Source organism: Panulirus ornatus, chromosome 29 (assembly GCF_036320965.1).
Source record: "Panulirus ornatus isolate Po-2019 chromosome 29, ASM3632096v1, whole genome shotgun sequence".
Taxonomy (NCBI): Eukaryota; Metazoa; Arthropoda; class Malacostraca; order Decapoda; family Palinuridae; genus Panulirus; species Panulirus ornatus.
Window position 1 is genome coordinate 676,095 of NC_092252.1, and position 27,927 is coordinate 704,021.

Sequence of the window (27,927 nt, forward strand, 5' to 3'; positions counted from 1 at the left end):
AAGAGAGATGTGTGGAAATAAAAAGAGCGTGGTTGAGAGAGCAGAAGAGGGTGTTTTGAAGTGGTTTGGGCACATGGAGAGAATGAGTGAGGAAAGATTGACCAAGAGGATATATGTGTCGGAGGTGGAGGGAACAAGGAGAAGAGGGAGACCAAATTGGAGGTGGAAAGATGGAGTGAAAAAGATTTTGTGTGATCGGGGCCTGAACATGCAGGAGGGTGAAAGGAGGGCAAGGAATAGAGTGAATTGGAGCGATGTGGTATACCGGGGTTGACTTGCTGTCAGTGGATTGAATCAAGGCATGTGAAGCGTCTGGGGTAAACCATGGAAAGCTGTGTAGGTATGTATATTTGCGTGTGTGGACGTATGTATATACATGTGTATGGGGGGGGTTGGGCCATTTCTTTCGTCTGTTTCCTTGCGCTACCTCGCAAACGCGGGAGACAGCGACAAAGTATAATAAAAATATATAATAATATATATATGGTTCTCAGTGAATGTAGGTTTGCGGCAGGGGTGTGTGATGTCTCCATGGTTGTTTAATTTGTTTATGGATGGGGTTGTTAGGGAGGTGAATGCAAGAGTTTTGGAAAGAGGGGCAAGGATGAAGTCTGTTGGGGATGAGAGAGCTTGGGAAGTGAGTCAGTTGTTGTTCGCTGATGATACAGCGCTGGTGGCTGATTCATGTGAGAAACTGCAGAAGCTGGTGACTGAGTTTGGTAAAGTGTGTGAAAGAAGAAAGTTAAGAGTAAATGTGAATAAGAGCAAGGTTATTAGGTACAGTAGGGTTGAGGGTCAAGTCAATTGGGAGGTGAGTTTGAATGGAGAAAAACTGGAGGAAGTGAAGTGTTTTAGATATCTGGGAGTGGATCTGGCAGCGGATGGAACCATGGAAGCGGAAGTGGATCATAGGGTGGGGGAGGGGGCGAAAATCCTGGGAGCCTTGAAGAATGTGTGGAAGTCGAGAACATTATCTCGGAAAGCAAAAATGGGTATGTTTGAAGGAATAGTGGTTCCAACAATGTTGTATGGTTGCGAGGCGTGGGCTATGGATAGAGTTGTGCGCAGGAGGATGGATGTGCTGGAAATGAGATGTTTGAGGACAATGTGTGGTGTGAGGTGGTTTGATCGAGTAAGTAACGTAAGGGTAAGAGAGATGTGTGGAAATAAAAAGAGCGTGGTTGAGAGAGGAGAAGAGGGTGTTTTGAAATGGTTTGGGCACATGGAGAGAATGAGTGAGGAAAGATTGACCAAGAGGATATATGTGTCGGAGGTGGAGGGAACGAGGAGAAGAGGGAGACCAAATTGGAGGTGGAAAGATGGAGTGAAAAAGATTTTGTGTGATCGGGGCCTGAACATGCAGGAGGGTGAAAGGAGGGCAAGGAATAGAGTGAATTGGAGCGATGTGGTATACCGGGCTTGACGTGCTGTCAGTGGATTGAATCAAGGCATGTGAAGCGTCTGGGGTAAACCATGGAAAGCTGTGTAGGTATGTATATTTGCGTGTGTGGACGTATGTATATACATGTGTATGGGGGTGGGTTGGGCCATTTCTTTCGTCTGTTTCCTTGTGCTACCTCGCAAACGCGGGAGACAGCGACAAAGCAAAAAAAAATATATATATATATATATATATATATATATATATATATATATATAAATATAAATTTTTTTTTTTTTTTTTTTTTTTTTTTTTTTTTTTTCCAAAAGAAGGAACAGAGAATTGGGCCAGGTGAGGGTATTCCCTCAAAGGCCCAGTCCTCTGTTCTTAACGCTACCTCGCTAATGCGGGAAATGGCGAATAGTTTGAAAGAAAAGAAAAAATATAAATTCTCGATTAATATGGGTAAAACTGAAAGTTGATGGAGAGAGATGGGTGATTATTGGTGCATATGCACCTGGGCATGAGAAGAAAGATCATGAGAGGCAAGTGTTTTGGGAGCAGCTGAATGAGTGTGTTAGTGGTTTTGATGCACAAGACCGGGTTATAGTGATGGGTGATTTGAATGCAAAGGTGAGTAATGTGGCAGTTGAGGGAATAATTGGTATACATGGGGTGTTCAGTGTTGTAAATGGAAATGGTGAAGAGCTTGTAGATTTATGTGCTGAAAAAGGACTGGTAATTGGGAATACCTGGTTTAAAATGCGAGATATACATAAGTATACGTATGTAAGTAGGAGAGATGGCCAGAGAGCGTTATTGGATTACGTGTTAATTGACAGGCTTGCGAAAGAGAGACTTTTGGATGTTACTGTGCTGAGAGGTGCAACTGGAGGGATGTCTGATCGTAATCTTGTGGAGGTTATGGTAAAGATTTGTAGATGTTTTCAGAAAAGAAGAGTGAATGTTGGGGTGAAGAGGGTGGTGAGAGTAAGTGAGCTTGGGAAGGAGACTTGTGTGAGGAAGTACCAGGAGAGACTGAGTACAGAATGGAAAAAGGTGAGAACAATGGGAGTAAGGGGAAAGGGGGAAGAATGGGATGTATTTAGGGAATCAGTGATGGATTGTGCAAAAGATGCTAGTGGCATGAGAAGCGTGGGAGGTGGGTTGATTAGAAAGGGTAGTGAGTGGTGGGATGAAGAAGTAAGATTATTAGTGAAAGAGAAGAGCGGGGCATTTGGACGATTTTTGCAGGGAAAAAATGCAATTGAGTGGGAGATGTATAAAAGAAAGAGACAGGAGGTAAAGAGAAAGGTGCAAGAGGTGAAAAAGAGGGCAAATGAGAGTTGGGGTGAGAGAGTATCATTAAATTTTAGGGAGAATAAAAAGATGTTCTGGAAGGAGGCAAATAAAGTGCGTAAGACAAGGGAGCAAATGGGAACTTCAGTGAAGGGGGCTAATGGGGAGGTGATAACAAGTAGTGGTGATGTGAGAAGGAGATGGAGTGAGTATTTTGAAGGTTTGTTGAATGTGTTTGATGATAGAGTGGCAGATATAGGGTGTTTAGGTCGAGGAGGGGTGCAAAGTGAGAGGGTTAGGGAGAATGATTTGGTAAACAGAGAAGAGGTAGTAAAAGCTTTGCGGAAGATGAAAGCCGGCAAGGCAGCGGGTTTGGATGGTATTGCAGTGGAATCTATTAAAAAAGGGGGTGACTGTATTGTTGACTGGTTGGTAAGGTTATTTAATGTATGTATGATTCATGGTAAGGTGCCTGAGGATTGGCGGAATGCTTGCATAGTGCCATTGTACAAAGGCAAAGGGGATAAGAGTGAGTGCTCAAATTACTGAGGTATAAGTTTGTTGAGTATTCCTGGTAAATTATATGGGAGGGTATTGATTAAGAGGGTGAAGGCATGTATAGAGCATCAGATTGGGTAAGAGCAGTGTGGTTTCAGAAGTGGTAGAGGATGTGTGGATCAGGTGTTTGCTTTGAAGAATGTATGTGAGAAATACTTAGAAAAGCAAATGGATTTGTATGTAGCATTTATGGATCTGGAGAAGGCATATGATAGGGTTGATAGAGATGCTCTGTGGAAGGTATTAAGAATATATGGTGTGGGAGGCAAGTTGTTAGAAGCAGTGAAAAGTTTTTATCGAGGATGTAAGGCATGTGTACGTGTAGGAAGAGAGGAAAGTGATTGGTTCTCAGTGAATGTAGGTTTGCGGCAGGGGTGTGTGATGTCTCCATGGTTGTTTAATTTGTTTATGGATGGGGTTGTTAGGGAGGTGAATGCAAGAGTTTGGAAAGAGGGGCAAGTATGAAGTCAGTTGTGGATGAGAGAGCTTGGGAAGTGAGTCAGTTGTTGTTCGCTGATGATACAGCGCTGGTGGCTGATTCATGTGAGAAACTGCAGAAGCTGGTGACCGAGTTTGGTAAAGTGTGTGAAAGAAGAAAGTTAAGAGTAAATGTGAATAAGAGCAAGGTTATTAGGTACAGTAGGGTTGAGGGTCAAGTCAATTGGGAGGTAAGTTTGAATGGAGAAAAACTGGAGGAAGTACAGTGTTTTAGATATCTGGGAGTGGATCTGGCAGCGGATGGAACCATGGAAGTGGAAGTGAATCATAGGGTGGGGGAGGGGGCGAAAATCCTGGGAGCCTTGAAGAATGTGTGGAAGTCGAGAACATTATCTCGGAAAGCAAAAATGGGTATGTTTGAAGGAATAGTGGTTCCAACAATGTTGTATGGTTGCGAGGCGTGGGCTACGGATAGAGTTGTGCGCAGGAGGATGGATGTGCTGGAAATGAGATGTTTGAGGACAATATGTGGTGTGAGGTGGTTTGATCGAGTAAGTTATGTAAGGTTAAGAGAGATGTGTGGAAATAAAAAGAGCGTGGTTGAGAGAGGAGAAGAGGGTGTTTTGAAATGGTTTGGGCACATGGAGAGAATGAGTGAGGAACGATTGACCAAGAGGATATATGTGTCGGAGGTGGAGGGAATGAGGAGAAGTGGGAGACCAAATTGGAGGTGGAAAGATGGAGTGAAAAAGATTTTGAGTGATCGGGGCCTGAACATGCAGGAGGGTGAAAGGCGGGCAAGGAATAGAGTGAATTGGATCGATGTGGTATACCGGGGTTGATGTGCTGTCGGTGGATTGAATCAGGGCATATGAAGCGCCAGGGGTAAACCATGGAAAGTTGTGTGGGGCCTGAATGTGGAAAGGGAGCTGTGGTTTCGGGCATTATTGCATGACAGCTAGAGACTGAGTGTGAACGAATGGGGTCTTTGTTGTCTTTTCCTAGCGCTACCTCGCACACATGAGGGGGGAGGGGGATGTTATTCCATGTGTGGCAAGGTGGCGATGGGAATGAATAAAGGCAGACAGTGTGAATTGTGTGCATGGGTATATATGTATGTGTCTGTGTGTGTATATGTATGTGTACATTGAGATGTATAGGTATGTATATTTGCATGTGTGGACGTGTATGTATATACATGTGTATGGGGGTGGGTTGGGCCATTTCTTTTGTCTGTTTCCTTGCGCTACCTCGCAAACGCGGGAGACAGCAACAAAGCAAAATGAATATATAAATAAATATATATATGTATTATTTATTTTATATTATTTTATTTTGCTTTGTCGCTGTCTCCCGCGTTTGCGAGGTAGCGCAAGGAAACAGATGAAAGAAATGGCCCAACCCACCCCCATACACATGTATATACATACATGTCCACACACACAAATATACATATCCATACATCTCAATGTATACATATATATACACACACAGACACCTACATATATACACATGCACACAATTCACACTGTCTGCCTTTATTCATTCCCATCGCCACCTCGCCACACATGGAATACCATGCCCCTCCCCCCTCATGTGTGCGAGGTAGCGCTAGGAAAAGACAACAAAGGCCCTATTTGTTCACACTCAGTCTTTAGCTGTCATGCAATAACGCCCGAAACCACAGCTCCCTTTCCGCATCCAGGCCCCACAGAACTTTCCATGGTTTACCTCAGATGCTTGACATGCCCTGATTCAATCCATTGACAGCACGTCGACCCTGGTATACCACATCGATCCAATTCACTCTATTCATTGCCCGCCTTTCACCCTCCTGCATGTTCAGGCCCCGATCACTCAAAATCTTTTTCACTCCATCTTTCCACCTCTCTCTCTCTCTCTCTCTCTCTCTCTCTCTCTCTCTCTCTCTCTCTCTCTCGTGTGTGTGTCATACTATTCGCCATTTCCCACATTAGCAAGGTAGCATTAAGAACAGAGGACTAAGCCTTTGAGGGAATATCCTCACTTGGCTCCCTCCTCTGTTTCTTGATTCGGAAAACTAAAAACGAGATGGGAGGATTTCCCTGGGGATAGGATAGAAAGGAATACTTCCCACGCATTCCCTGTGTGTTGTAGAAGGTGACTAAAAGGGGAGTGAGCGGGGAGCTGGAAATCCTCCCCTCTTTTATTTTTTTTTTTTTTTTTTTTTTTTTTTTTTTTTTTTTTTTTTTTTTCTCCAAAAGAAGGAATGGAGAAGGGGACCAGGTGAGGATGTTCCCTGAAAGGACCAGTCCTCTGTTCTTAACACTACCTCGCTAATGCGGGAAATGGCGAATAGTATGAAATAGGAGACTAAGTGTGAACAAATGTGGCCTTTGTTGTCTTTCCTAGCGCTACCTGACACACATTTGGGGGAGGGGGGTTTTCGGGGTGACGACGGGAATGAATAAGGGCAGACAGTATGAATTATGTACATGTGTATATATGTATATGTCTGTGTGTGTATATATATGTATACGTTGAGATGAATAGGTATGTATATGTGCGTGTGTGGACGTGTATGTATATACATGTGTATGTGGGTGGGTGGGTTGGGCCATTCTTTCGTCTGTTTCCTTGCGCTACCTCGCTAACGTGGGAGACAGCGACAAAGTATGATAAATAAAATAGATATAAAGAGAGAATGTTGAGGTGAAGATAGTGGTGAGAGTAACTGAGCTTGGAAAGGAGACTTGTGGGAGGAAGTACCAGGAGAGACTGAGTACAGAATGGAAAAAGGTGAGAACAAAGGACGTAAAGGGAGTGGGGGAGAAATAGGATGTATTTAGGGAAGCAGTGATGGCTTGCGCAAAAGATGCTTGTGGCATGAGAAGCGTGGGAGGTGGGCAGATTGGAAAGGGTAGTGAGTGGTGGGAGGAAGAAGTAAGATTGTTAGTGAAAGAGAAGAGAGAGGCATTTGGACGATTTTTGCAGGAAATAATGCAAATGACTGGGAGATGTATGGAAGAAAGAGGCAGGAGGTCAAGAGAAAGGTGCAAGAGGTGAAAAAGAGGGCAAATGAGAGTTGGCGTGAGAGAGTATCATTAAATTTTAGGGAGAATAAAAAGATGTTCTGGAAGGAGGTAAATAAAGTGTGTAAGACAAGGGAACATATGGGAATGTCAGTGAAGGGGGCTAATGGGGAGGTGATAACAAGTAGTGGTGATGTGAGATGGAGTGAGTATTTTGAAGGTTTGTTTAATGTGTTTGATGATAGAGTGGCAGATATAGGGTGTTTTGGTTGAGGTGGTGTGCAAAGTGAGAGGGTTTGGGAGAATGATTTGGTAAACAGAGAAGAGGTAGTAAAAGCTTTGCGGAAGATGAAAGCTGGCAAGGCAGCGGGTTTGGATGGCATTGCAGTAGAATTTGTTAAGAAAGGGGGTGACTGTATTGTTGACTGGTTGGTAAGGTTATTTAATGTATGTATGACTCATGGTGAGGTGCCTGAGGATTGGCGGAATGCTTGCATAGTGCCATTGTACAAAGGCACAATGTTTCATCATCCTCTGTATTTCTGACTTAATCTTTAATCTTACTCTTCACTAAGAAGTGCTAATCCTGTATGTTCTGCACTTTTCTGAAATTCTCATCTACCAAACCATAAATTTTGCTGATCGTTTCTGACGACATATTTTATGTACACCTTTACGCAGTGCCCTGGGCAGATTCCTGACATAGTACATTAGTCTTCATGCTTTGAGTCTGTTGCGTAGGCCCAAAAATGGCACATCCCTCCCCTCTGTATTCATCAATATAAGTACTCAGTGTTAGAGGCATTTCTTCTTAATGAATAGGCTCTAGGATGGCCCCTTCATGATCTCTCCTGCTTTTCAACCATTTTACTTTCATTTCTTTGGTTATGTGCTTTATTAACCTTCCTTAAATGATGACGATCTGTGCTCATGATCATTTATCTTAATTTTCAATTTCGTGAGTGCCTCTTTCATTTCATAACACCTCTCAGTGACTTGAAATTTAGTTTTCAGCTTCTGTACTTCCATCTCTAATTGCAGTAATCTTTGATAGTTCATATGCTAGTGCATGCATACTGATGATTGCTTCAGCATCATAGCAAAAGTAGGTTGCTTTAACCTATATTTTGTGACCCAGAGGGGAAATTTGCTATTTGAAATTACCATACCTAAGTTATTTGTAAAGTCAGGTGACAAATGCCTTCCACAATACTGTTGAGTGACTGTTTCTGAATCTTTTCAAAATATTGTGGTCCATTGCTTTCCATATTCCTCCTAAAAATAACTTTGACATCTATGATCTCATACTATGACATCAGTATTGTATTTGGTCTTTCCCCCTTTACTAAAAACAAGCACTTCTGTTTTTCCTCCTATGCCATATCTCCATGTCATAAAATCAATTCATGTAGGCCATTTTGAACTGGATTGATATTTTTTGATAAGATTTTTATGTAAAAATCTTATGTACAATAAAGTTTGATTAATTATTTTTATTTCAGGGAGAAGCCAGAACATTCTTAGTCCCCAATCCTCCCCTGGAGCGGGAAGATTCTGGTATTCCTCTCTCCCGTTCTTCATCATCTTCATCACTTGGTGACTTGAAAGTAAGAAAAAAGTTATTTGAATTGTGTTATTGGAGGTGGATATATGTGGGGAATTTAGAGCCTGTTGATGAAAATTATACATGCTTGCAATGGAGGGAGCTGATCAGCTTGAAATTCATATAATGGCTTAGGGCTTGGACATACTACCACTTTTTCTGTTGATCTTTACTAGTGCTGGCAGCTTCTATTGTATTTGAAAGCCATTTATGTAAGAAGAAACAAAATCCCAGAATTTTGAAAATCAATTGAAATTTTGTATGGACATCTATTCTTTTTGTTTATGTTTACATAGATCAGCAAAGAGTTGATACAGGTATATTTTAGAAAAATTTCACGTTGAATTTATTCATTCATCAGTGGGCTACATTCATGGCGCGCCTATATGTTCTTATACCCTCAGGCATGGTAGATTGATAAAAGACAGTAGTTAGATGTCTGTCTGTCTGTTTTATCTTTGTCTTTGATGTTTATTCCCTTCAGAAACTCCCATTAAGGGGCAGCCATGTCAAAAGATTCTCCACTTATCCGTGTCCTTACATGCCTCCCTTGCATGCGCCATTCCACATACTTCCACCATTTCTCTCCCTCCAGAACTCTTCAACTCTGTTTCCCCATGTCACAGGTGGTCTTCCTCCTACAACAACCCTTTAATTGTACTGTCATACACTCTGCTTGTAAGCTTCCCATCTTGCATTTTTTCCATATGCCCAAAACATCTCCAAGTATTACATTTCACCCTTTCTACCACACCACAATTCATTCCCTTTGCATTCCCTGCCATACCAGTTGCTCATTTACCCCTTCATTACTTTCTTCATACCATGCAGTCACCACATGCTCCTCTCACATAACTCATTTCTTCAACCTGTATTCTGAAATGTTTGCGAGACCAGTATTTTCAATTATGTTTGAGGATGTATGAATCAGTTATAGGGAAACAAGTCTGTTAAGTATACCAGGAAAAGTGTATGCAAGAATGTTGATTGATATTGTGATGGGAGTGACTGAATGCAGAATAAGTAACTTTATTCTTTCACACACTTTACCAAACTCAGTCACCAGCTTCTGCAGTTTCTCACATGAATCAGCCACCAGCACTGTATCATCAGCAAACAACAACTGACTCACTTCCCAAGCTCTCTCATCCCCAACAGACTTCATACTTGCCCCTCTTTCCAAAACTCTTGCATTCACCTCCCTAACAACCCCATCCATAAACAAATTAAACAGCCATGGAGACATCACACACCCCTGCCGCAAACCTACATTCACTGAGAACCAATCACTTTCCTCTCTTCCTACACATACACATGCCTTACATCCTCGATAAAAACTTTTCACTGCTTCTCACAACTTGCCTCCCACACCATATATTCTTAATACCTTCCACAGAGCATCTCTATCAACTCTATCATATGCCTTCTCCAGATCCATAAATATTTTTTTTTTTTTTTCCTTTGTCGCTGTCTCCCGCGTTTGCGAAGTAGCGCAAGGAAACAGACGAAAGAAATGGCCCAACCCACCCCCATACACATGTATATACATACGTCCACACATGTAAATATACATACCTACACAGCTTTCCATGGTTTACACCAGATGCTTCACATGCCCTGATTCAATCCACCGACAGCACGTCAACCCCGGTATACCACATCGTTCCAATTCACTCTATTCCTTGCCCTCCTTTCACCCTCCTGCATGTTCAGGCCCCGATCACACAAAATCTTTTTCACTCCATCTTTCCACCTCCAATTTGGTCTCCCTCTTCTCCTCGTTCCCTCCACCTCCGACACATATATCCTCTTGGTCAATCTTTCCTCACTCATTCTTTCCATGTGCCCAAACCATTTCAAAACACCCTCTTCTGCTCTCTCAACCACGCTCTTTTTATTTCCACACATCTCTCTTACCCTTACGTTACTTACTCGATCAAACCACCTCACACCACACATTGTCCTCAAACATCTCATTTCCAGCACATCCATCCTCCTGCGCACCACTCTATCCATAGCCCACGCCTCGCAACCATACAACATTGTTGGAATCACTATTCCTTCAAACATACCCATTTTTGCTTTCCGAGATAATGTTCTCGACTTCCACACATTCTTCAAGGCTCCCAGAATTTTCGCCCCCTCCCCCACCCTATGATCCACTTCCGCTTCCATGGTTCCATCCGCTGCCAGATCCACTCCCAGATATCTAAAACACTTCACTTCCTCCAGTTTTTCTCCATTCAAACTCACCTCCCAATTCCCTTACTGTACCTAATAACCTTGCCACATACAAATCCATTTGCTTTTCTAAGTATTTCTCACATACATTCTTCAAAGCAAACACCTGATCCACACATCCTCTACCACTTCTGAAACCACACTGCTCTTCCCCAATCTGATGCTCTGTACATGCCTTCACCCTGTCAATCAATACCCTCCCATATAATTTACCAGGAATACTCAACAAACTTATACCTCTGTAATTTGAGCACTCACTTTTATCCCCTTTGCCTTTGTACAATGGCACTATGCACGCATTCCGCCAATCCTCAGGCACCTCACCATGAGTCATACATACATTAAATAACCTTACCAACCAGTCAATAATACAGTCACCCCCTTTTTTAATAAATTCCACTGCAATACCATCCAAACCTGCTGCCTTGCCGGCTTTCATCTTCCGCAAAGCTTTTACTACCTCTTCTCTGTTTTCCAAATCATTTTCCCTAACCCTCTCACTTTGCACACCACCTCGACCAAAACACCCTATATCTGCCTCTCTATCATCAAACACATTCAACAAACCTTCAAAATACTCACTCCATCTCCTTCTCACATCACCACTACTTGTTATCACTTCCCCATTTGCGCCCTTCACTGAAGTTCCCATTTGCTCCCTTGTCTTACGCACTTTATTTACCTCCTCCCAGAACATCTTTTTATTCTCCCTAAAATTTAATGATACTCTCTCACCCCAACTCTCATTTGCCCTCTTTTCCACCTCTTGCACCTTTCTCTTGACCTCCTGTCTCTTTCTTTTATACATCTCCCACTCAATTGCATTTTTTCCCTGCAAAAATCGTCCAAATGCCTCTCTCTTCTCTTTCACTAATAATCTTACTTCTTCATCCCACCACTCACTACCCTTTCTAATCAACCCACCTTCCACGCTTCTCATGCCACAAGCATCTTTTGCGCAAGCCATCACTGATTCCCTAAATACATCCCATTCCTCCCTCACTCCCCTTACTTCCATTGTTCTCACCTTTTTCCATTCTATACTCAGTCTCTCCTGGTACTTCCTCACACAAGTCTCCTTCTCAAGCTCACTTACTCTCACCACCCTCTTCACCCCAACATTCACTCTTCTTTTCTGAAAACCCATACAAATCTTCACCTTAGCCTCCACAAGATAATGATCAGACATCCCTCCAGTTGCACCTCTCAGCACATTAACATCCAAAAGTCTCTCTTTCGCGCGCCTGTCAATTAACACGTAATCCAATAATGCTCTCTGGCCATCTCTTATTCATATACCTTTATAATGATATAGTATCATTAAATTTTAGGGAGAATAAAAAGATGTTCTGGAATGAGGTAAATAAAGTGCGTAAGACAAGGAAGCAAATGGGAACTTCAGTGAAGGGCGCAAATGGGGAGGTGATAACAAGTAGTGGTGATGTGAGAAGGAGATGGAGTGAGTATTTTGAAGGTTTGTTGAATGTGTTTGATGATAGAGTGGCAGATATAGGGTGTTTTGGTCGAGGTGGTGTGCAAAGTGCGAGGGTTAGGGAAAATGATTTGGTAAACAGAGAAGAGGTAGTAAAAGCTTTGCGGAAGATGAAAGCCGGCAAGGCAGCAGGTTTGGATGGTATTGCAACGGAATTTATTAAAAAAGGGGGTGACTGTATTGTTGACTGGTTGGTAAGGTTATTTAATGTATGTATGACTCATGGTGAGGTGCCTGAGGATTGGCGGAATGCGTGCATAGTGCCATTGTACAAAGGCAAATGGGATAAGAGTGAGTGCTCAAATTACAGAGGTATAAGTTTGTTGAGTATTCCTGGCAAATTGTATGGGAGGGTATTGATTGAGAGGGTGAAGGCATGTACAGAGCATCAGATTGGGGAAGAGCAGTGTGGTTTCAGAAGTGGTAGAGGATGTGTGGATCAGGTGTTTGCTTTGAAGAATGTATGTGAGAAATACTTAGAAAAGCAAATGGATTTGTATGTAGCATTTATGGATCTGGAGAAGGCATATGATAGAGTTGATAGAGATGCTCTGTGGAAGGTATTAAGAATATATGGTGTGGGAGGCAAGTTGTTAGAAGTAGTGAAAAGTTTTTATCCAGGATGTAAGGCATGTGTACGTGTAGGAAGAGAGGAAAGTGATTGGTTCTCAGTGAATGTAGGTTTGCGGCAGGGGTGTGTGATGTCTCCATGGTTGTTTAATTTGTTTATGGATGGGGTTGTTAGGGAGGTGAATGCAAGAGTTTTGGAAAGAGGGGCAAGGATGAAGTCTGTTGGGGATGAGAGAGCTTGGGAAGTGAGTCAGTTGTTGTTCGCTGATGATACAGCGCTGGTGGCTGATTCATGTGAGAAACTGCAGAAGCTGGTGACTGAGTTTGGTAAAGTGTGTGAAAGAAGAAAGTTAAGAGTTAATGTGAATAAGAGCAAGGTTATTAGGTACAGTAGGGTTGAGGGTCAAGTCAATTGGGAGGTGAGTTTGAATGGAGAAAAACTGGAGGAAGTGAAGTGTTTTAGATATCTGGGAGTGGATCTGGCAGCGGATGGAAACATGGAAGCGGAAGTGGATCATAGGGTGGGGGAGGGGGCGAAAATTCTGGGAGCCTTGAAGAATGTGTGGAAGTCGAGAACATTATCTCGGAAAGCAAAAATGGGTATGTTTGAAGGAATAGTGGTTCCAACAATGTTGTATGGTTGCGAGGCGTGGACTATGGATAGAGTTGTGCGCAGGAGGATGGATGTGCTGGAAATGAGATGTTTGAGGACAATGTGTGGTGTGAGGTGGTTTGATCGAGTAAGTAACGTAAGGGTAAGAGAGATGTGTGGAAATAAAAAGAGCATGGTTGAGAGAGCAGAAGAGGGTGTTTTGAAATGGTTTGGGCACATGGAGAGAATGAGTGAGGAAAGATTGACCAAGAGGATATATGTGTCGGAGGTGGAGGGAACGAGGAGAAGAGGGAGACCAAATTGGAGGTGGAAAGATGGAGTGAAAAAGATTTTGTGTGATCGGGGCCTGAACATGCAGGAGGGTGAAAGGAGGGCAAGGAATAGAGTGAATTGGAGCGATGTGGTATACCGGGGTTGACGTGCTGTCAGTGGATTGAATCAAGGCATGTGAAGCGTCTGGGGTAAACCATGGAAAGCTGTGTAGGTATGCATATTTGCGTGTGTGGACGTGTGTATGGGGGTGGGTTGGGCCATTTCTTTCGTCTGTTTCCTTGCGCTACCTCGCAAACGCGGGAGACAGCGACAAAGCAAAAAAAAATAAAATAAAATAAATGAATAAATAATATTGATAAAGACTATGTAATTCATAATTGAAATTCCTCTTTAATGCTAGTTTACCTTCTCAGAGAAGAGCATACTTTTACTGCTTCATGCACAGTCTTGATGTTGCTTCTTGATTTTCATTGTATGATGTATATTTGTATGCTCGTCAGTGCATGCCCATACATATAGGGAGTTATATACACTTATGCATGTACTTACCTGTATCATTTTTTCCTTAAAGGAGAACAAAGAGAACATCAAATTGATACGTTTAGGAAGCACAAAGAAGCGGGAACTGAAGCAGCCTAACCTTTACCCAAGCACAAGCATGGAGAAGTTGGCTGCATCTGAGACTGTGACACGACCCAGAAGAATACTGGGCATGCAGAACTAGAACTCAGTAAATAAACAATTTAGGAGTTGTATCTAGTTAAGGTTCATAGTCATCACTTTGGTTAGAATTTTCCCATTTATACAAAACTTCATTTTGATGCAAAATGTAAATGTTTTAGATAAATGTAAATGTTTTAGATATCTGGGAGTGGATTTGGCAGCGGATGGAACCATGGAAGCGGAAGTGAATCATAGGGTGGGGGAGGTGGTGAAAATTCTGGGAGCCTTGAAGAATGTGTGGAAGTCAAGAACATTATCTCGGAAAGCAAAAATGGGTATGTTTGAAGGAATAGTGGTTCCAACAATGTTGTATGGTTGCGAGGCGTGGGCTATGGATAGAGTTGTGTGCAGGAGGGTGGATGTTCTGGAAATGAGATGTTTGAGGACAATGTGTGGTGTGAGGTGGTTTGATCGAGTAAGTAATAATAGGGTAATAGAGATATATATTATATATTATATTTTGCTTTGTCGCTGTCTCCCGCGTTAGCGAGGTAGCACAAGGAAACAGATGAAAGAATGGCCCAACCCACCCTCATACACATGTATATACATACACGTCCACACACACAAATATACATACCTATACATCTCAATGTACACATATGTATACACACACAGACATATACATATATACACATGTACATAATTCATACTGTCTGCCTTTATTTATTCCCATTGCCACCCCGCCACACATGGAATAACAACCCCCTCTCCCCGCATGTATGCGAGGTAGCACTAGGAAAAGACAACAAAGGCCATATTTGTTCACACTCAGTCTCTAGCTGTCATGTATAATGCACCGAAAACACAGCTCCCTTTCCACATCCAGGCCCCACAGAACTTTTCATGGTTTACCCTAGATGCTTCACATGCCCTGGCTCAATCCATTGACAGCACATCTACCCCGGTATACCACATCGTTCCAATTCACTCTATTCCTTGCACGCCTTCATCCTCCTGCATGTTCAGGCCCTGATCACTCAAAATCTTTTTCACTCCATCTTTCCACCTCCAATTTGGTCTCTCACTTCTCGCTCCCTCCACCCCTGACACATATATCCTCTTTGTCAATCTTTCCTCACTCATTCTGTCCATGTAACCAAACCATTTCAAGACACCCTCTTCTGCTCTCTCAACCACACTCTTTTTATTACCACACATCTCATACCCTTTCATTACTTACTCGATCAAACCGCCTCACACCACATATTGTCCTCAAACATCTCATTTCCAACACATCCACCCTCCTCCGCACAACTATTTATAGGCCATGCCTCACAACCATATAACATTGTCGGAATCACTATTCCTTCAAAAATACCCATTTTTGCTTTCTGAGATAACATTCTCACCTTCCACACATTTTTCAACGCTCCCAGAAGTTTTGCCCCCTCCCCCAGCCTATGACTGACTTCCACTTCCACGGTTCCATCTGCTGCCAAATCCACTCTCAGATATCTAAAACACTTCACTTCCTCCAGTTTTTCTCCATTCAAACATACTTCCCAAGTTACTTGTCCCTCAACCCTACTGTACCTAATAACCTTGCTATTATTCACATTTACTCTCAACTTTCCTCTTTCACACACTTTACCAAACTCAGCCACCAGTTTCTGCAGATTCTCACCCGAATCAGCCACCAGTGCTGTATCATCAGTGAACAACTGACTCACTTCCCAAGCTCTCACATCCACAACAGACTTCATACTTGTCCCTCTCTCCAAAACTCTTGCATTCACCTCCCTAACTACCCCATCCATAAACAAATTAAACAACCTTGGAGACATCAGGGGACATCACACACCCCTGCCGCAAACCGCCATTCACTGAGAACCAATCACTTACCTCTCTTCCTACTCGTACACATGCCTTACATGTGGTATTTGAATTCATATCATCTGTTAGAAGGTCAAGAGAAAGGTTGAAAAAGAGGGCAAATGAGAGTTGGGATGATCGGTTATCGGTAAACTTCAGAGAAAATAAGATATTTTGGAAGGAAGTTAGCAGTGTGAGAAAGACAAGAAAACAAATGGGAACATCAGTGAAGAGGGCAAATGGGAAGTGATAAAAGGTAGTGATGAGGTAAGAAGGAGATAGAGTATTTTGAAGGACAATTGAATGAGTCTGATGATAAGACGGCAGATTTAGGGTGTTTGGGTTGATGAGGTATGTGAAGTGAGTCATGGTGTGGTGAAGAAAGAGGTGGTGATGAAAGCCTGGCACATGATGGAATGTGTCAAGGCAGCTGGAGTGGAAGGTATTGCAATTGACCTTAAGATAGGGGGTGACTGTGTTTTCAATTGGTTGGTTAGGGTTTTCAATGTATGTATGGATCATGGTGAGGTCCCTGAGGATTGGTGGAATGCATATATGGTACCACTGTCCAAAGACAAGATAGACAAAGGTGAGTGTTTGAATTACAGAGGTATGGGTGTCTTGAGTGTACCTCATGAGTTACAGGAGAGTGGTGATACGGAAGGTAGAGGTATGTGCTGAGCATCAGACTAAGGAGGAGCAGTGTGGTCTCAAGAGTAGTAGAGGACATGTGGATCAGATGTTTGCTTTGAAAAATGTTTGTGAGAAATGCTTAGATAAACAGAAGGATTTGCGTGTGGCATTTGTGGTTCTGAAGAAAACATATGTTGGGTTTGACAGAGATTTTTTGTGGAAGGTCTTCAAAATTTGTCGCATGGGAGGAGAACCACTAGAAGTAGTGAGTTTTTATTGAGTGTGGGGTGTGTGTGCAGGTGAGAAAAGAGAATAGCGAGTGGTTCTTGGTGAAGGTGCATCTGCAAAAGGTGTGTAGTGTCTCCATGGTTGTTTGATTTGCTTGTGGGTGGGATGGTGGGGGACGAGGGTGCAGAGGTCTTGGAGAATTGGGCAAGTATGTGTTCCATGGCAGATGGGGCTGAGTAGTGAGTCAGCTGTTGTTTGCTGATGACACAACACTGGTGGTAGATTTGAGAGGGAAGCTGTAGAGGTTGGTGTCTAAGTTTAGAAGAGTGTTTGGAAGAAGGAAGCTGAGATGGAATGTGGATGGAAACAGGGTTATTGGGTTTAGCAGGGAAGAGGAACAAGTTAGCTGGGATGGGAGTTTGAATGGCAAAAATTTGGAACACGTGCAGTGTTCTGACACCTGGGAGTAGACATATCAGTGAATGAAACAATTGAAGCAGAAGTAAGTCATAGGGTGAATGAGGGGGTGGAGGAATGTTTGGAAAGAGAGATCATTTCTCTGTGCAGGCAAAAATGGGTATGTTTGAAGGTATAGTAATTCTAACAATGTATGGGGGTGAGGCATGGTCTGTAGATGAGGATGTGCGAAGGAGGATGGATGTGTTGGAAATGAAGTGTTTGAGGACAGTATATGGTGTGAGGTGGGTTGATCAAGTAAGTAATAAAAGGGTAGGAGAAAGGTGTTATTATAAGAAGAATGTGGTTGAGAGAGCTGAGGAAGGTGAGCTAAAATGGTTTGGACATATGAAGAGAATGATTGAGGAGAGGTCGACGAGAAGGGTATATGCGACAGAAGTGGATGGGAAAAGGAAAAGAGGGAGACCAAATTGGCAATTGAAGGATGGAGTGAAAAAAGATTTTGTGCTTGGGGCTTGAATATGCAGTAGGGTGTAAGGCATGTACAGGATAGAGCAAATTGGAATAATGGGGCATACGGGTTGATTGTCTATCAGTGGACTGAACCAGGGCATATGAACCAGTTGGGGAAAACCACAGAAACGTCTGTAAAGCCTTGTTGTAGATAGGGGGTTGGAGGTCATAAGAATTTCTGTGCTGGCTATCCATCATCTGTGTAGTGGAAAGTAATGTGTTGGATATAGGTAAACAGATGTGTGGTCCCTTCACATTTTTATAGTTAGACATGAAATGTATGTTTTCCCAAGGTATAGGGGAGAAAGAATACTGCCTATGCATTCCCTGCATGTTGTAGAAGGTGATTAAGAGGGGTGGAAGTGGATGGCTGAAATCCTCCCTTCCTGTATTACTTTCCAAAAGAAGGAACAGAGCAAGGAGTCACTTGAGGAATTTTCCCTCAAAGGCTCTGTCATATGTTCTTGACATTACTCTGCTCACATGGGAAATGGCGAGCAAGTATGAAAAAAAAATGAAATGTTTGAACCCAACAATAAAAAGTTAATGATTAGTTCTGAAATGATACGAGTATTTGATGGAATTATGTACCAACTGTGGTGTATGGGAAGGGTATATGGACTCTTGTGCATTAAGTAAGGAAACAGTCACATCTGAAATTATTATTCTATTATTATTATTATAGATCCTTAGGACCCTTTTCTGCAGTCACAAGGCTGCACTACAGTCAGTAGAAGGAAAGGATGGACTTATTTGGAGAGAGAAGTTCTTCAATGACATTGTATTCTGGTGGCTCAGCCTCACAGAAGGTGACTCATCACTCCTGGCATAACCACAGACAGGCAGAGTTTGGTAATGCCTTATATATGATAAAGAGTTTTGACTAAAGAAACATCTTGCTACTGATGATGTATAAGTTCTGGCCAAAGTTTTTGTTGTGAAGAGAAACCAACAGATTGTTTAATAAATTTGTACAGATTAGGGAGTGATAATGAGAACTATAAGCAAGATGGTATGGATTGATTATTTTGTAAGCAGAATGGAAAAATATTGTCATTATTTTGAAATAAACAAATACATTGCCACTGATAATTTGTAATGTAAATGCTTTAGTTATTTTGATGTCAAATTTTTTTCTTTCATTAATATTCTGTATGAGTTATGTTTTATCCTGTGATTAATGTATGGTTGATATTTGCAAGATCAAAAGACAAACTTTTGACTTGGAAAGTTAAGTGTACATAAGAAATGCTTAATTCTCTATGGCAGAAGTTTTGTAAGGAAGCACACAAAGATGGTTTTATTGATACTGAATGCACATATGTCTATTGTAATGAGCTATTTATGTAATATAGAATTTTCTTTTTTTTAATGACATGCCTATTTTTCATAGATTATCTTTGTCATTTCACTTGAGATTTTACTTTTTTTTTATTGTGAGCATGATAGAATATGTTTAACTTTCACAGTAAAAATTTCATGAGTTTTGTACACATGTTCAGAGTATGTTTTTCTGTAAAAGTTGTAGTGCAGAATTCTGACTAAAGTATAGAGGAATTTTGTTTATTTTACCTTGTGATGCAAGGGCTTACTCATTATAGCAGCCTTTTTTTCCGCATGGTGTCATTTTATGTTATACGTGATGAATTGTCCAGGGATGAAGCCTGAGCAAAGTGCATAGTTCAAATATCTTGCATAATGGATAATTTTAAGGTTACTTTTAGAGTCTTATGAATGTATCAAATTGTTTTCGTGGTGGTTTTAGGATATCTTTCAATTATATGTGTGTACTTTATCCTTAGAATGTATTTCTTCTTTCATTAGGTATGTGAAAGTAATTATGTATAAAATAAAAGTAGTAAGAAAGAGGGCTTTTTATTATTATGAAAACACAGAACATGTTACTGTTTAGAGGGTATCCATCCTTCTTTGACTTCTAGGGAAGTATGTATATAAAATAGGTTAAAGGCAATCAAGACACTTTTTCTACATAGGACTGGAGATTAGATTATAAGAAATGGATAAGTACAGAGGGTATATAAAAGGGTCCTGGCTGTGGATAAGGAAATGTGGTTTCTATACATAGTATATGACTGCTAGAGAATTGGATTAGAGCAGATGTGGCCTTTCTTCATCTGTTCCCGGTGCTACCTTGCAAAGGCAGGAAACGGCTATCAAGTATTAAAAGTTATGGCAATATGGGCAGGATAAACTTTGATCACTTTTGAATATATGAACTGTGTGTGAAGCATGCCACGGTGGAGGAATATGCATCAATAAACTCTTAGGTATGTAGATGATGTTCTTTGCTTTTGGCCAACAAATGAAAATTTACAAATATTTCTCCCTTTAACAATTTAGTACCTGCCATCAAATTTACTGTAGAAAATGAAAATAATGGTATGTTACCATTTTTAGATTGCATGATCCATAGGCAAGTAAACAAGTTTAAGTTTAGCATATACAGAAAACCCACTAATGTATGCCCATATATCCATTATTACTCATCTCAACATGACAGAGTTAAATTGTCATCTCAATCTATGCTCTTTAGGGCATTACGTATTTGCAGTCCAGAGTTTATTGACGATGAGTTCGAGAAGATATATTCTATTGGATCTAAGTTAAAGTACCCTAGATCTTTCATTGATAAATCCCTTAAGTTAGCAAAGAAATAGTTTTATAGAGTTGAGCCCAAACTTCCCATTGACACCAAAAATCTGTTAGATCTCCCTTTTAATAATAATTTTACTTTACTTCCCATGTTGCTTAAATCCTTTAATGTAAATGTTACCTTTAGCAACAATAATACTATAGAGAATATCTTAATCAGGAATTCACCAGAAAATTCTCTTGGATGCATCTATAAAGTTGAGTATTCCTGGTAAATTATATGGGAGGGTATTGATTGAGAGGGTGAAGGCATGTACAGAGCATCAGATTGGGGAAGAGCAGTGCGGTTTCAGAAGTGGTAGAGGATGTGTGGATCAGGTGTTTGCTTTGAAGAATGTATGTGAGAAATACTTAGAAAAGCAAATGGATTTGTATGTAGCATTTATGGATCTGGAGAAGGCATATGATAGAGTTGATAGAGATGCTCTGTGGAAGGTATTAAGAATATATGGTGTGGGAGGCAAGTTGTTAGAAGCAGTGAAAAGTTTTTATCGAGGATGTAAGGCATGTGTACGTGTAGGAAGAGAGGAAAGTGATTGGTTCTCAGTGAATGTAGGTTTGCGGCAGGGGTGTGTGATGTCTCCATGGTTGTTTAATTTGTTTATGGATGGGGTTGTAAGGGAGGTAAATGCAAGAGTCCTGGAAAGAGGGGCAAGTATGAAGTCTGTTGGGGATGAGAGAGCTTGGGAAGTGAGTCAGTTGTTGTTCGCTGATGATACAGCGCTGGTGGCTGATTCATGTGAGAAACTGCAGAAGCTGGTGACTGAGTTTGGTAAAGTGTGTGGAAGAAGAAAGTTGAGAGTAAATGTGGATAAGAGCAAGGTTATTAGGTACAGTAGGGGTGAGGGTCAAGTCAATTGGGAGGTGAGTTTGAATGGAGAAAAACTGGAGGAAGTGAAGTGTTTTAGATATCTGGGAGTGGATCTGTCAGCGGATGGAACCATGGAAGCGGAAGTGGATCATAGGGTGGGGGAGGGGGCGAAAATTTTGGGAGCCTTGAAAAATGTGTGGAAGTCGAGAACATTATCTCGGAAAGCAAAAATGGGTATGTTTGAGGGAATAGTGGTTCCAACAATGTTGTATGGTTGCGAGGCGTGGGCTATGGATAGAGATGTGCGCAGGAGGATGGATGTGCTGGAAATGAGATGTTTGAGGACAATGTGTGGTGTGAGGTGGTTTGATCGAGTAAGTAACGTAAGGGTAAGAGAGATGTGTGGAAATAAAAAGAGCGTGGTTGAGAGAGCAGAAGAGGGTGTTTTGAAATGGTTTGGTCACATGGAGAGAATGAGTGAGGAGAGATTGACCAAGAGGATATATGTGTCGGAGGTGGAGGGAACGAGGAGAAGAGGGAGACCAAATTGGAGGTGGAAAGATGGAGTGAAAAAGATTTTGTGTGATCGGGGCCTGAACATGCAGGAGGGTGAAAGGAGGGCAAGAAATAGAGTGAATTGGAGTCATGTGGTATACAGGGGTTGACGTGCTGTCAGTGGATTGAAGCAAGGCATGTGAAGCGTCTGGGGTAAACCATGGAAAGCTGTGTAGGTATGTATATTTGCGTGTGTGGACGTGTGTATGTACATGTGTATGGGGGGGGGGGGTTGGGCCATTTCTTTCGTCTGTTTCCTTGCGCTACCTCGCAAACGCGGGAGACAGCGACAAAGTATAAAAAAAAAAAAAAAAAAAAAAAAAGCATCTATAAAGTGACTTGTGGAAATTTGGTAAATTTTATGTTGGTCAGACTGGTAAGGATCTTTCTGTTAGACTTAAGCAACATAAATATAGTATAAGAACGGGACAAGAATCAAATGCCTTGTTTAATCACGTTAAAAACTATGATAATTGTATTGACTGGAGTAATGCCACCTCAGTTATTAACTCTTAACTCTATTACCAAGAGAAATATCATTGAATCTTCTATTATTGAATACACAAAGAATTATAATCTTAATATTAGTGATGGTCTATACAAATTAGATGACTATTGTTGATAGAATTTGTAAATGATAAGTTTATGAACGCTCGTTGTATGTTTTGGACAATTACATGTTTACCAAATGGTGTCCTAGATTCGTCTCTTCCATGTATATCAACTGACTTACATTTCTCTCTTGTGTCTCCCCTGATGATGTGATTATTACACGAAAGTGCACTTGGGAACTTACCGTGTTTCATTTTCCCCGTGGACTCATAGGAATATATACACAAGTATTTATTCATACTTGCTTGCCTTTATTACATTTCTGGCACCACCCTACCCCACAGGAAACAGCATCATCCCCCCCCCCCCTTCAGCGAGGTAGCACCAGGAAAACAGACAAAACAGGCTACATTTGTTCAGTCTCTAGCTGTCATGTGTAATATACAGGCCTTAAAGTCCTAAAGAGAAGTAATTATTCCCTATCCTTAAACTGAATTCAATTTCTACGCATATCTGGTTAAGGAAAGTAAAATACTAAGGAAATTATGAAATTCCGTCAGATAATTTCAATATCAAAATTTATCATCTCCATTTCGTCTCGGGTAGGGTTTGAATTTTCTGTTGCATTTATCCAACATTCATCTTTTGAATACTGAAACAGAGTCGAACATGGACACATCGTAGGTCCCAGTGCCACTCTCCTATTTACACCAAAATAATGATAATATGATAATGACGGTGATACAACTACCAGTACCAATTATGCTACCCGTATTACTAATTCAACTCTCCTCCTACAAGTACGGTAACTAATACTGATATATTAACAATATGATATTATCTTAGTAACTGTCATAGATATCATTTTTATGCAATGATATATTAAGATTCCACAAAGGGTGAATGTAGACTATACCCCATATGGAGGAGTTAGGAAACCCCTTGGTAGGGGAAGGGGACCGTTACCAAGGCAACCCAACGTATACAAATACCGGTTACTAAACGCTTCCTGACACGTTCCATTTTACTTTTATGTAGTTTTTCTATGACATCCAAATGCATAATTAGGTTATATTACATTCGTTAGAATTTGTCACAGTGCTAACACCCGAAAATTATAACAGTTAATCTCTGATCGTATTGTTTTATTCAACTATCCTCTTGAACCCGCAAGAAAAATGGTCATATTTGAAACAGTTTGATATTTTCGTGAAGAAACTTTGTCAGAAATTCACTAGAATCCATATGTATTTAGAACTGTTAACACCAATGAGCATAGTCTGCGCAGGATGGTGCGTGCCGGACGACTCCTGGTCACGTTCCAGTCAGCATAACAAGGCGACCGACGCCTTTGCTCCTCAGTATTTCTTGAACAACCCTGATACTCCAGAAAATGTGTCTGTGATTTGTCTAATTTATTCGTATGAATAATAAGCAGTTGAAGGCCGTATTGTTCCTTTGAAAGTGATCATGAAGCGAAGGAAATTGATATATACTGGCAGAAATTATTGGCGGTGCAAACTACCCTAGTACATTGGTTCTGGGTTGACGTTTAAACTCCATAGTTTGTGATTCCATCAGGAAGATGAAATAGTTTACAGGTGAGACATTTCATGTGCATCCATACATTCATGATGTGATGAGTGATGACCAAGTAAACCAAAGTTTACCAAACAAACCTAACAACCCAAAGTTGTTCCTAAGCCAAATACAAAACTCTGCATTCAAGTGTAACATTAAAAATCCAAGTGGCCTTGATAAGTGGAGGAAGTACTGCATGATAAGACATGAGCTGTGAGGAAGTACTGCATGATAAGACATGAGCTGTGAGGAAGTACTGCATGATAAGACATGAGCTGTAAGCATTTTAAGACTTTTCTTGTTGATTTGTTTAACTAATAGTCTTGGATCATTTGGCATTTTCGTGTTTGAATACGTGACTCATTCCTGAACATTTGAGTTAATTTCTTACACCATTGTACCTCTCGAGCAGACACGTCCATCAATCGTCTTCCCTCAAAGACAAGAATTATGACTTCCAACGGCCTGTGATTCTGGAGCTACAGTCATTATAGTTCAGCCATGCCAAGTGGTGCAGCGAGGCAAGGTTTACCGCGAGGGCGTGCAGACGACCCCTAAGACTGGAATATCAGCTAAAAACAGAACATCAGGTGTTATCCTGCACCCCAACCTGCTAGTCCTGTCTTGAGTATCTTCTGTCAGTCACTCTATCAGGTACGCTCACTATCTTGTATATCCTTAGTGTCTTCAATGGCGAGGTTACTCAGTCTCATCTCTAAATTTGTAAGATGTGGAATAACAATACGATACACTTATTGAGTATATCTGTGGAAAGGTAGCAGAACCTCTTATCGTTAAATTCACTTGGTATCTGCACAGGCTCATGCTGGCTAAGTTGTCAATACAACATATCTCATAATTATGTAAGGTTATGAACGTTAGGTTAAGTAAGGGACGTAAGATTAGGAACGTTAGATTAGGTAAGGAACGTTGTAGAATATGTAACGTTCATTGCTATGAAGTTTAAGTAACAATATCACTTCGTTTTCCGTTCAATAAGTAAGCTAACTATTAGAGTACATATAATGCCTTTTTATCAACTGCAGTAACTTGAAGCATAACAGCGTTGTTCCAATGTTGCCAAGACTATTAGTATGATCGATTAGATTCTTTAAAGTAGGTAAGGTATTTGACCCAGTGGACGAGGCAACGTGCCGCAACGTTGCTTGTCATTGTATGGATATATTTTGTTAGTACAAGTCAACACAAATTTTTCATGGCAGACATATATCACTCCATCTTAATTACAAATTCCCATCGTTAGTTAACTTGGATTATAACCACGTATTCATTGCTCAGAGTGCGCTTCACCTGCCAGAACATCATAGTGCACAGGAATAACGTAGGTAAAGACCTGTGATTGTTTTTTATAAGTAAATCATGCATACTAGGATGAACTCTATGAAACATGAAAAGAATAAGGGAGATCAGTGTATCAAAGGTATCAATGTAAGAATGTAAATATGATAGATATAGATAGAATAAAGAGAACCCAAATATACACGTCTTTAGATGTTTTAAAGAATGAAGAATGTAAGATACAAAAGTGTGAATAAAAGATGCTTTCATATCAGATGAGAAAAAGTGTAAATGAACTGAGAAGCTGATTGAATGTCCATGCTTGGCCAAAGCGGCTTGGGCTTCATTAATATGATTTTGAATGAAAAGGGTCTCTTCAGTTGAATCCCCACAGCCTCTTAATTCTAACTTCAGTAGAAGATCCAGTATCATGCTACTTTGTTTATGGAGGTAATAGATTTCATTTGCAAAATTTGTTCTTAGAAAAATGATACAGAAAATAAAACTTACACAAGATTCCCGTTTTAGAGGCGTCCGGTGATCTGAAACATGAATTGTCTTTTTCACGTGTAAAGTTGAGATTCTGACCTATGCAGACCTAGGTTAAAGTGAATCAGATCTGGTTCAGTAGGACTATCCTGGCAGAGGTTGATAACATCTTTGCTCTGGAATAAAGAAAGTAAAAACGACCCCACATGGTACTCGTAGTCTGGTGCATGATTTCTGCTTTTGTTTTGCGTCATACGTTAAGCGAGCAGATTTTTAGCAATATTTAAATAATTGAAAATAAGTATTATAAGCCAATCAAACAACTCCAGCTAAATGATTAGAGCAACATAAACATTAAAAAAATTGGTGTATTGTTAAGGCCTTTTAAACCCTAGTGTGCCAGTCATTATTGTCCCCACGTCCAAACACCGACGTCTCACCAGTTCATCAGGACTGGCACTAGACGTACACTGAATGTCGAATTTTTCTGATGATTGATGCTCAAATCTCTGGCGAAGAAAATCAAATTAACAATTCCGTGTGCTAGGTGTCAATCGATATATGATTCACGATGCATAGATTTACCAGAGCAAGCAAGAACTTGTGTTGTATGAATGTTAAAACTATCACAAACGTAAATTCTTAGATACTACGGACGTGCAACTGTGTGTGCGTCGTGGCCTTTGGTGATTATCAAGGACATCAGCGCTGATTGATCGCTGACTCACTCATGCTGACGCCTTGCGAATCCTAAGGTGCTGATTGGCTCGCAACTTTCAGACTTTTTAAGGATTCCTTCCAGCGAACAGTTTCTGTCATATTAAGCTGTTGAGATCCGAGTACAAAATATGAACGATTGAATATAACTTATGGTTGTTTCCGAAGTGTGATCAGAAATTTAAATGAGATCTTTTTTTTCTTTCAAACTATTCGCCATTTCCCGCATTAGTGAGGTAGCGTTAAGAACAGAGGACTGGGCCTTTGAGGGAACACCCTCACCTGGCCCAATTCTCTGTTCCTTCTTTTGGAAAATTAAAAAAAAAAAAAAAAACGAGAGGGGAGGATTTCCAGCCCCCCGCTCCCTCCCCTTTTAGTCGCCTTTTACGACACGCAGGGAATACGTGGGAAGTACTCTTAATCCCCTATCCCCAGGGATAAATGAGATATATTTATTATTTATTTATACTTTGTCACTGTCTCCCGCGTTAGCGAGGTAGCGCAAGGAAACACGAAAGAATGACCCAGCCCACCCACATTCACATGTATATAAATACACGTCCACACACATTTTAACGTATACGTACATATACATATATACACATGTACATAACTCATACTTGTCGCCTTTATTCATTCCCGTCGCCACCCCACCACACATGAAATATTTACTAAACACGTTTGGTAGTGTGACCAGCAGTGATTAATAATTTGATTGAACCGCATGAATGTGGCACACTCGAGCCTGGGATTTTGGTGACTCGATAGCCAATATGATCAGAGTCCAGGGGAACCTGGCTGGCCAGGTTTAGGGAACGCCAGCCAGCCGGCCTGATCCAAGGGTCGCTTGGCCGACCTGATCCAGGGAGCGCTGGCCAGAACTAGACTACTTTGTAGCCAGGGAAGCTTTTAACACGGTAGTAGTGCAGTTCTACCATACGCCCTTCCTTCGCCCCCAGTTAAGTAATTAAGAGAAAAATCCATTTTTTTTTCTCTAGAAATTAAGTCCCTTGAGGCCCTTTTTGCTATAACAGCTACGTGAACTGCAATATTCCGTGTGAACTTTCTGTCATCACGAGTTTTCCTCAGCTTCACATAGTCCCCTGTGATTATATGGAGTAAAGGAAGGATTAAGATTCTCGGCTTAAAGCTACATGAAGGTTGTGCTTGTGTGTCAACTCTGATGTGCTTGTGGCAGAGAAATTCAGATGTTACTCATACGAATATGTGTGTGTGTGTGTGACAAACACAGCCATGAATTTTGTAAGAATCATGTCTCGTGGAGCAAAGACATGTTCTTTGTAACTCTCATGCTGTCTGTAACACAGCCATGCTCTTTGAACCAACATCATGTGTTTGTACCACAGCTATGTTGTTTAGCAAAGCTTTTTTGTTTGTACCAAAGCTATGTTGTTTAGCAAAGCTTTTTTGTTTGTACCACA

At 41.1% G+C, this 27,927-nt stretch overlaps 2 protein-coding genes across 9 annotated transcripts in view; both read left to right on the forward strand.

The window, feature by feature from the left end:
• The window catches only part of Klp61F (Kinesin-like protein at 61F), a 165,694-nt gene extending 146,020 nt beyond the window's left edge, over positions 1-19,674 (forward strand). Inside the window, exons 20-21 of the mRNA XM_071678934.1 lie at positions 8,190-8,294; positions 14,051-19,674. Of these exons, the coding sequence (XP_071535035.1) occupies positions 8,190-8,294; positions 14,051-14,203 (258 nt within the window). The 3' untranslated portion in view covers positions 14,204-19,674. The remainder of the gene's footprint in view (positions 1-8,189; positions 8,295-14,050) is intronic.
• Positions 19,675-23,723: 4,049 nt separating this feature from the next.
• The window catches only part of LOC139757993 (armadillo repeat-containing protein 2), a 128,211-nt gene continuing 124,007 nt past the window's right edge, over positions 23,724-27,927 (forward strand). For 7 of the 8 annotated variants that reach the window (XM_071678935.1, XM_071678937.1, XM_071678940.1 and 4 more), the window contains exons 1-2: positions 23,724-24,257; positions 24,393-24,634. The gene's annotated coding sequence lies outside the window, so the exon portion shown is untranslated. The remainder of the gene's footprint in view (positions 24,258-24,392; positions 24,635-27,927) is intronic. The other variant, XM_071678936.1, reaches the window with a different exon arrangement.